Raw genomic sequence first — 11,436 nt, 5'->3', positions numbered from 1 at the left:
CTGACTAAAAGAATTCTGTCTCACTGATCTGAACAAAGCAGCCAGTTTGTGCGAAATAAGCTAGTAATGTAATCCCTACTAATATTTTAAATACGAAAGTAAAGCTAAAGCGATTTAGATAGATTTAGGTAGGGAGATAGTTTGAGTCTCGAGAAAAACTGTGCCGATCAGCAAAATAAGTACTATCAGCGCCTGATGATATTTAACTAGTCAGCGGGCCTAGCTTAAATGACAGTCGTACAGTGTTGGCCGAACGTTAATTGCAATTAACCATTAACCAGTACAAATTGAACCGTAAAACGCAACGGACGGTTACAGTTTACAGTTCAACTTGTACTGGTTAATTGTTAATTGCATTAACGTTTCGGCCCACACTGCAGTCGTACATCGACAAACGCCAAACATCATCATCTTGTTCGCGTTGTCCCGGCATTTCGCCACGGCTCATGCTTGTCCGCTTGGCAACTAATCCCAAGAGTACTAGTTTTTACGAAAGCGACTGCCATCTGACCTTCCAACCCAGAGGGTAAACTAAGCCTTATCGGGATTAGTCCGGTTTCCTCACGACGTTTTCCTTCACCTAATAGCGACTAGTAAATATCAAATGATATTTCAATTTTTTTACATGCAGATACGTCTGCGAGCGATACTCCAAATTTTATATTAAAGGAAAAAATGGAACAAAAAGTTACACTTCAGGCACGCGGCGGCGGCGGAAGTGTAATTTTTGCCATTTTTTTCCTTTAATATAAAAATGATATTTCGTACATAAGTTCCGAAAAACGCATTGGTACAAGCCGGGGTTTGACCCGCGACCTCCGGAAAAAAATGCTTTTATTTCAGACGAGTCAGTCCATACACACATTAAAATTACAAATAAAAATTACAATTAGGTAATAATAAAATAAAATAAAATAAAAATTAACTTACAAATAAATGAAATAAAAATTCAATGACAAATAAAAAATACAAATAAATTAGAACTTATTACTAGCTATTTATACAAATTATAGTCAAACCTCGCAATCATTGTCAGGATGTTGTTGGAGTTATATGATAATTAATTTTTTATGAAGCAGAAACGTCTGCGAGCGATGCTATTAAGCTTAGAAATAAATTAAAAGTGGAAAAATTCACTGTCTTGTCTGTACTAGTGATCCAGTGTTCGTTTAACGTTCGTTCGTTCGTTCGTTTTTTTCACTTTTAATTTAGTTCTAAGTTTATATGATAATGTTATTATTGTGTAAAAATTTCATATTTTTTGGTTGGTAAACTTTGGAGATAAGGGGGGGGGGGAATAGTAATTTTTTTAACATTTTCCTTCATAAGTCAATTTTTTTTGTAATATTCAGTTTAAGCTCTTTCAAATGATAACTCGACCTAGCAACTAGAATTGAAATTTTGCCCCCTCTTTATATTGGACATTTTCCATAACTAATTAAAAAAAAACATTACACTTTCAATGTATAAATCGGTAGCTTAAGTAGTTCTCGAGATATTAAGCGATGTGGCAGACAGACGGACGGACGGACAGAGTCGCACCATAAGAGTCCCTTTTGTACCTTTTTGGTACGGAACCCTAATAATAGAGGTGGCACCAGGGTGTCATCTTGCTGCCACTATATTATTGACTTTAGTTTAAAGATGACATGCACTGGAACCGTGAATATCACGCGGACGTCTACCTTAAGGTGCAGTAGTTTCAAAGAGCGGAAGTTTTTGAAAAGTCGTAACGATTTTTTTAGATCACAATATGGCTGCCAAAAAATTTATTAGCAATCTTGAAGCCAAGGACCCTATCGATTCGAATCCTGAGATTTTGACTTTCGCTCGATAGAAAAAAATCGCGAACATAAGGTCTAAAACGCACTTTAAAAATGTGTTTCTGACAAATTTTGCACAAAAGCAAAAAATATAAAAAATTGCTTCTAAAAATCGACAATATCGTGTTCAAGGGAACTTATCGATTACTTTTTATTTTATTTAAACGTACAAAAAATTAAAACGAACAATTCAAATTCAAAAACATGATACGCTCCCGGGCACGCACATCCATCTCGCTCACGCTTACGCTCAGTGAGAGTGAGAGAAGAACATTAACTTACTGGGCTTTAATAGCAGCGATAGAATTTTTTTATTGTAATTATAATGTGATAAGACACAATGGCCTTTAATCGTATCGCAATACGATAAAAAGAAAAAGATAAGACATTATTATAAATTGGGTGCCGTGACAAGAAATTTGCAGTAAGCATCAGAAGATCTTACTGATATCATCTCTAATAACGCAATGAATTTCAAAGGCAAAGTGGCAATCGTGACTGGTGCCGCCTCCGGGATGGGAGCAGCAACCGTCAAAGCACTGGCCAGAGAAGGCGCCAAAGTGGCCCTGGTCGATAAGGACGAAGAAAACCTAAAAAAAGTCGCAACGCAATGCGAACAGCATGGCAACAAACCTCTCATCATCAGAGCAGATATCACTAAAGACGAAGAAGTTAAAACTATAGTAAAAGAAACTATCGACCGATTTGGTCAATTAGACATACTGATCAATAATGCAGGGGCCGCCATATCCACATCCATATTAGACGAAAATCTTATGAAAAATTTCGACCTCATTATGAATACAAATCTGCGGTCCATGGTCTATTTGACGCACCTTGCTGCGCCTTACTTGATCAAGACTAAAGGCAACGTCGTCAATACTTCAAGCATCTCTTCTCTTCGCGTTTTTGAAGGACTAGTTACGTATTCAATTTCGAAAGCAGGTGTAGATCACTTCACGCGCTGCGTAGCTTTAGACCTCGCTGCTCATGGCGTTAGAGTAAATGCTGTGAACCCTGGAACCACCATGACGAATATAATGCAAAACGGTGGTTTACCAAACGATGATAAAGCTTGGGAGTACTGGAAAGATCGCACCGCGTTGAAAAAGGTAGCGGAGCCTGAAGATATCGCAGATTTAATTCTGTTCTTAGCTAGTGATAAGGCTAGGAGTATTACTGGGTCGACGTATTTTTGTGAGAACGGTATTCTTTTGAAATAATATGATAATGAAACCTTCACACTGTTGGTCCTATCAGTGCATCACCTGCGTCTAGGTAAGGTCGATTGTAATAAGTGCAACTCTGGGATAGTTACGTCTCTTTTATTATTTCTTGAATACGATTGTTCGGAACGCCGAAATTTTATTCTAGCAAGTAGCTAGAATATAACGGGAGCTCTTGTAATTCACTTTGTTGAAAAAATAAATAGATGCAATAATCCCATAGTGGCATTTACCTGATCGACCGTCCTAATAACATAATTTTCTTTGTTTCTTTTGTACAAAATAAATATTTTCAACACACTTGCTCAAAACGACGTTTTTATTTCACCGATTTTTGGCTCATAATCCTAGATATTAAACACGCGTGATTTTTCAGTATATTATAACACTCGTGCTTTATCATTATATTATTCGACTGAGTTAAGAAGGTAACTGATTGCTATTGAAAACTAAATCAGTACAGAGGTTATTGATTTTCTATACAAAATTCCACCCCCCTTTTCACCCCCTTAGGGGCAAAAATTTTTTTTTAATTTTTTTTGTTGTTTGTGTACTAAGACTATCTTACATACCAAATTTCAGCTTCCTAGGACTTAAGGAAGTACCCTAAAGTTTTGATGAGTGAGTGGGTGACGAAATCGAGGTTTTTTAGATATGAATAAAATCTAAAGTATGAGAGCTATGCAATTGAAAAATTGTATGCTTAATAAGTCCACTATTGACATCATATCCCGAGAATTTTGTTTATCTGGTGTAATCCTACCCGTTATGAGGGTTCAAAAAAACGACGAAGCGCTTCGAGAAAAGGCAGGTACTGCCCTTGCGCTTTGCTTTGCTCGTCTTGGCAGGGGCACTACCGATGTAAATAAAATGCTACTTTCTTATCATTTTTTGAACAATCAAGAGAGCCTTAACCAGCTGGTGTGGTGAGAAACCCTTTGTTGATTTAATTTTAAGTATTTAATTACTACAAGATTACAAGTAAAGATTTAGAGGAAACGAGGATTTGCGTGGACAAAGCTTCAGGCGCTATGAGCAGCTACCTACGTCACTAGAATATTAAAACGCGATAGCGTCGTTATGTTATCGCATACCCGGATTATGTATATAAGTATATGCCCCTTCAAAATTCAAGAACCGTGTTCGATTAAATCCGTAAGAAGGTTATTTTAATTCCCTATTTCAAATTAGTAAAAGGTCTAAATAATACCGACTAAGTCGAGAAATCAATTCAGCTCGAAGTCGCTCTCATTTTAAAACGATATTCTGAAAGAATGCGAGACAGGAATATTTAAGTAACATATATTACCTATGTACGTATGTCTGGTAAGTAGTTTTTGTTACATAATAGGTACAAAGAAATTAGAGCAATTATAGAAGTTTTACATACAAAACTTCTACTTCTACAAAACTATAGACATATTTGTGATTCTCACAATGAGAATTTAATATAATATATAAGACGTATGTTTTGCAAAACTTTTTTATTTTCTCATTCATACCCCAAAGGTGTCACCTATGTTTTTAAATTCATTAATTTATACGTTTCATGTCCGTCTTTGGGTCACACTTACATAATTATGTGTACCATATTTCAACTTGAATGGTACAATAATTTCAAAGCAAATAGGCTGTGACAGATGGACAGTCAGACGCACAAGTGATAACGGTTCGTTTTTTCCGTTTTAGGAACGGAACCCTAATAAAAACCACGGCACAACGCAAATACCAGTACTTAAGTACTCCCACTCCCTTATAACACATCTTATTTCTCAGGCCGTGCCAGCTTAGGAGAAAAATATGAAACCTTGTCATAAACGACTTATATTCCATCATCAATATCAGAACGACAACACCTTCGAGCTAAAATGACGTAAGTCCATATGTATCATGTGCCAAAAACCTCCTGCCCTTTGGACACCGAAGAGTCAAAAAGGGTTATGCGGAATATAGATATAACAGTGGGCCTCAAAGATATGTTTACGATTTTATGCCTTTGTAATAAGGTTAAAAATGCAAGTTATTACGTGTAACGTGTAGATATCGAGGAAGACATTTTTGACCTTAAGGGTATGTGATAAGAGTTATAGGATCGATTTGTGATGCGGTAATGAGATGTCACACTGCAAGATTACAAAGATTGTGTCATCGTCAAACGAATTCGCTCGGAGCGTTTATCCTCGGTTTTCAGATAAGACATTGTTTTAACTTGAGCTAAATATCAAGCGTCGATGCGATTGTGACCTAGTAATAACATCTGTTAAGAAGTCAAACTTTAGAAACTTGCACTTTGCATGCTTCCTCGCATACTGTCATATACATAATACATACATACATACATACATACATACTTTAGGTTAACTGGAAGAGATCCCTCTTAGGGATAAGTTCGCCTTTGTACTACTTTTATCTGATGTAACCTTGATTCCTTTCTTTTTCGTGCAATAAAGTGTTTACTTACTTACTTACTGTCGATAAATTAGCGCTAGTTTTCCACTACTTATTTACGTGCTATGTTACTCATTAAGTTATTAATGCAATGGTAGGAGTCCCACAATATATTCCTGTCTCTTTAGTGCTAACGTTACTGAGATTTACATTTCATCTCACAGTATTTGATTATATATTGGCCTAGTAAGGCTTGCAGCTTTCAAACCAGAGATCATGGGCATTCATACAATTATAAGGCCTAGGTTCGTCTATGTCTATGACTCGGCAAGTCATATGGATATCCTTTTGTAAAAACCTGTGCCTGAGTCAATTCTTGGGATCTGGTTGCCAAAAGAGGAGCCCGGGCTCCTTTAAATGTCCCCGGGAAAGCGTTAGCATGCGGAGAAGTACCCCTGCAATGATGTATGGAAAGGACAAGTGCGCTTGATGTACTTGCGCTGCAAATACACTATCTGACAAGACGTTTCCGCTAAAAGCCCGTATCGCACTACATTTTAACATCTGGTTAGAATAGACTAATACTGTTTCTTCTATGTTGCCAGGGACAGGAGAGATGTTTGCACTTGACAGCACAGATATGATACAATCTAAGTTCCTGTGCTAACTATGTAGGTATTATTTACCTAACTTCCTGTTATCATATTATGTAATTATAATTATACAGGTGTTTCAACCTGTGATCGAGTGGACAATAAAAATTCTTTTAAAATCGGCTTTTCTTAAAGTAACAGTGAGATAAACGTCGACTTAGATTAATTAATTCGTCACCAAACCGTGTCGTATAGTTACGCAAAACTGTACACTTAGAGCCCATTCACACTATACGAAGTTTCGGCTACGCCTCCGAAATGTGGGCGAAAGGTTTCGCATCAAGGAATCTGAATAAAGATAAAGGTAAAGATATAGTATAACACTTTTCTGTATGCATGACATTGACCTGTTATTATTATTCTCTATTATTATTATTACTAATACTTATTTTTCAGTCTGACATTTTTATACTTTTATTTTAATTTTATAGGTTTTAATGACATGCACATTGAGAGTCAAAGAGTATTGTACGCCAAATTCAGGCTGATTGTGATGTAACCAAATTTATAACTACCACCTACCTACCACCATTTATAACCACTCACATTCAAACAATAAAAAAATTGTATTTGTATTTGTATTTAAACTCTCGCGTTTTGTACACAATTAAAAAGGTAAAATAATGAAATTTAATCGCGTTAGACCCGGTAATGACATTAAATAAGGTAAACAAGTTTGGGAACAAATCAAATTATTTTATTAAATATTTATTTATTTATTTAAATATTAGAAAAAGTGAAGTCAAGTCTTTAGCTATCGCGGCTAACGCCTTGAACCCCTAGGCCACCTCGCCACGGCGGTACCCGTCCCAATTTCTCGACTATATGCCATCTTAGTAAGACTAGGCGCGTTTTGTACACAATTAAAAAGGTAAAATAATGAAATTTAATCGCGTTAGACCCGGTAATGACATTAAATAAGGTAAACAAGTTTGGGAACAAATCAAATTATTTTATTAAATATTTATTTATTTATTTTAATATTAAAAAAAGTGAAGTCAAGTCTTTAGCTATCGCGGCTAACGCCTTGAACCCCTAGGCCACCTCGCCACGGCGGTACCCGTCCCAATTTCTCGACTATATGCCATCTTAGTAAGACTAGGCGTCTTTGACCAGCTCTAAGGCTAAAGACGCCGGTTCGAATCCGGCCTTCACCACTGGAGGGCTTCGTCACTTTTTCTTTAATATATGACATCTATTACAGTTTAATTAAGGTAATAGTACATTTCGATGCAAGTGCGGAAAGTATGTCATTACATCACGAGTACCGAGATATCTTGCCACGAACCGTAGGCGAGTGGCAAGATTCGGGACGAGTAAAGAATGACATTTCCGCACGTGTATCGAACGACGTTTTTTAATACAGTTGCGAAATAATAATAAAAACAACAAGTAAGGAGTAAAAACTTTGGAAACTTAAAACGCCTCTTAGTAGGTAGTAAAAGTAAGAAAAAACGCCTCTTTGACAGGCGTTTCGGCAGCTATTCCGTTCCATTCAGACAACTTATTAAGAACGGTTTTTCAATATTCAATATTAAAAAATAAACGTGTTATAATGATGATGAGGTAAGTAATTAAATTATAAAATATGTATATTTTTCGTATTCTTACATTAACAGTAGGTTTTTATGTTGATTACGTCGTTTAAAGGTAACTAATATCATCAATTGGTAAGTAGTCATGAATTGGAACAAGTATAAATTTAAAAAAATTGGAAAAGTAAAAAGCCCTAGTTCGCGAAAACCAACTTTCCGCACGCTAAACAGCTACGTAAAGTAGCACTTTTTGAGCAACTGTATTAAAAAGATAGTTTATTATTAAAGTAGGCATATTACAATGCGCTTATGAACGTCAAATAAAGCTACGCCGGCTCTAACCCTACACCTCTGCCCCGAGAAGAATTAGAGATGAATGAAGCATGCAATTATTGCTAAGAAGTAAAGGGGTTCCGTAAGTTGAACCACCTTCTGAAATTCAATTGAAACGCTTTTATGCCTACGGATAACAGTGTTTTCGTATAAATCTTCATTATGTATTTTATTAGAGCGAATTTTAATTCAATTATTAACAATGGTTTAAGTCTTCCCTCTGGATAAACTTACTTAAAGTTTTTTTTACATGTTAATATTAAATTCGTTTCCTACACATTACGTTTAAATGAAAAATAAATTATTCAACCAAAGAGAATAGATAGTATAGAGGGTTATTGTCGTAGTAAATTTTGTAGTTACAGTAAATTTACTGCCTCTACACAGCATTAAAACTAAAAATGAAAATGTATAAAAATATCAATATATCTCAAATCGATAATATATATGTTTTTTTTTTTTTAGAACGCCATATGGCTTTGACCCATGTTCTTTCACTGATAATGTGTTAAAATTCGCCAACGCCACACAAGTATAGGCCAAAGGTGTGGCGCCATCTATTCGAGTATAACTGTTTCTTGATATCCCGAGGCACGTTTTTCCCTTAGACTTTATCTTATACGGAGTTACATATATCTTTCCTTCAACTAAAAAAATAGTCATTATTAACACACAATGTTCACGAGCAAATATAAAACATATTCCACATTGACATATTCGTATCCATTCCAATAAAACATTTAATCCTCGCAAAAAACAGGATTGATTGGCCCAACAAAAACTGTCACCTAGCCAATTTGTTCTCAACTATCGGACATTGAAAAACGACTCTAATCCATTCGGATCGCGTTTTAATCATTTTAATAGGATGCGACGGACCGACAAAGTTCATCGGTCATCGGGCCTACCGCGAACGCCGTAGTTCGCAAATTGCGGGCATTCTCTACTCTAATCACGCCTTTAATTGGGGCAAAAAGGAAAGATGCCCGCAATTTGCGAACTTCGGTGTTCGCGGTAGGCCCTGAGGTCTGTTATGTGACCGGTTACGTTTATTGTATAAATAGTAGGCCTTTCGGACAAGTTTTCCGAACGGGGCCAAGTTTGGAAAGCTGTTTTTCGTTCGTCTCTTGGCGGTATATGGTGATTCATATCTATTTTCAATTTAATGAATAACACAAATTCCTTCAAGAGACTCGTTAAACTTCACTTTTTATCTGCTCCGTAATACTTTTATCTGCTTGCTTTTCCTTATAGCTGGCATTTTCACTTTTTTTAAATATGTATTTAGATGATATTTTATATTATTTTTATATGTATGGTATATTTTTTTGTTTTTATCTGTGCCAGATTTATTTTTATTGCAGCTGAAACACCAACTGACATGACACAAATTTATTAATTTCCGCTACAGCTATTTTTAGCGATAAGACCGCCTGTTGTTTAACGTCTTCTTTTCTGTATTATTTGTACTGTTTTCTGTAATGAGTTGTGCAATAAAGAGTATTTGTATTGTATGTACTAACTCGTATATAACTCTAACTACACTACATAAACATTCATCAAAAGCTTAAAGCTAAGTGTGAGCGCCAAAGAATAGCGCTGTAATAAAATCGCCCTCCAGGGCTCAGCCCTATTAAGAGTAACATTAATTAACAAGGCTCAATGGACTTCGCACCGAAAAGATTATTAATCAACGCTACAAGTTAATGGAAAAGTCGGAATGTTCGGGAAACGATTATCTACTTGGTAAATATAAGTGACGCAAGGGCATTATGTACAGCACCAAAATACATAGTGACGGCTAAAGCGTACCTTAGTGTGGTAAGTGTACATAATATTATTAGTTCACCTATTTTTGTTTTTACTTTGTTTGTGGTTTTGCATTGACTTAGTATATATATGCTGTACAACTATTTTGAGACTAATCGCACTTAAACTATCGTGAGACATATTTCAAAATATTTAGATCAGTACGGTTTTTACTCACTATTATAGTGATTAGTGGTTATTAATAGTGAGTAAAAACCGTACTAAATATTTTGAGACTATTTTGAAATAAAAAAATAAAATAAAAATAGAAGCGGCGAAATATAACAGAACACATCCTTATCCTTATTTCTATGTTAACAAAGTTTGTTAGGATGTATTTGGCCACTTTGGCCGTCACGATCTATTTGATACTGACTCCAGTCAGTAGTACAGTAGTCATCTATTTATTTATTATTTATTTACATAAACTACTATACTCATGGACAAAAGAGAGAGAAGTTTTAATTACTAAATAAAATAAGCGATTTTGACTTATTTACAATATTAGTGGTGATCATTGTTATAACTGTTTCAAATTTTAGGTATCTACGTCAAATGGTCTCTGAGAAAAACGTATTTAACTGATTTGCAAGGCCGAAGTGATCCCATAAGTGTTCCGTTTGCAAAACAAAGTTTTGCACGGAACACTAAAAATTAAAGAATGAGTATGAAGAATGTTATGAAAGTGAAGGAAGCGAAAGAGGTATGCCAGAATCGTAGCAAGTGGAAATCCGTGATCTCTGCCTACCCCTCCGGGAAATAGGCGTGATTATATGTATGTATGTAAAAAAATAGAAAAAAGAGGAACGCAAAAAAAGGTTTAATTACTGGATTACAGCACCAAAGTAATTTCAAAATTGTAACTAAACTTTTTTTTATGAGTTCCTCTAAATTTGTCCATGAGTGTATAAAAGAAACAGAATATTATAAAATGTATTTTTAATAAATAGTTTTTTCTACAAATAAAATAGATACGTGAGGGATAAGTTATAGTTAATTTACTTTTGAAAAGAATGTAACTAATTAACAGTAACAACTTTATCAAAACTTTCTCACAATAAGTTCATGTTACACACTAACTATATTCGCACGCAGTCTATACTCTATACTTTACATAGTTAATAGAACCACATAAAAAGCATAATGTATCGAACTGATACATACCTACTTCTCACTCTGAGCTCGGTAAAAACAGAGTTTATGCAAACCAGTGGTATAAGATAAGTAATGCATGTTACATGTGGCATGATCTTGTCGCTGAGATAAATAGGTCTGCGTGTGTGATACCAATGCAATCGATTTGCAATGAAAATGGCGGAGGCAATGTTGCGCACTAGATTGTGCTCCAATATGCTATGCATAGTATGCTCCAACCCTATGGGTACAGTTCAGTGGTTCAGTTAAGTTCAGTTTCTTTATTGGTAAAAAATATTTTACAGTTCACAGATACATTTTAAATATGATAGTTATATATGTACAATTCTAGATAAAAATACATTCGAAATTATAGATAGAGAGTTATAACGGTCAAAGAGGTTCTATCTTTATTAATTAGATGTTGTAGGGTGACCGTGATTGTAAATATTAAATTTGTCGTTATCAAAAAATGTGTCCTTCAAAACACGATAGTCGACTGAGTGTATAGGATTGATCCTACTCACGTCTCAAT

The 11,436-nt window shown here is 35.2% G+C and overlaps 1 protein-coding gene across 1 annotated transcript; it reads left to right on the top strand.

Annotated features, from left to right (window-relative positions):
- Window positions 1–2,283: 2,283 nt before the first annotated feature.
- LOC134749675 (3-oxoacyl-[acyl-carrier-protein] reductase FabG-like) lies at window positions 2,284–3,046 on the top strand. Its single transcript, XM_063684693.1, has one exon. The coding sequence runs from the start codon at window positions 2,291–2,293 to the stop codon at window positions 3,044–3,046; it is 756 nt and encodes a 251-aa protein (XP_063540763.1). The 5' UTR covers window positions 2,284–2,290.
- Window positions 3,047–11,436: the final 8,390 nt, after the last annotated feature.

Source organism: Cydia strobilella, chromosome 18, assembly GCF_947568885.1.
Source record: "Cydia strobilella chromosome 18, ilCydStro3.1, whole genome shotgun sequence".
NCBI classification, from domain to species: domain Eukaryota; kingdom Metazoa; phylum Arthropoda; class Insecta; order Lepidoptera; family Tortricidae; genus Cydia; species Cydia strobilella.
The sequence above is the reverse complement of the archived record's forward strand: the minus strand, read 5'-3'. Positions and strand labels throughout refer to the sequence as shown.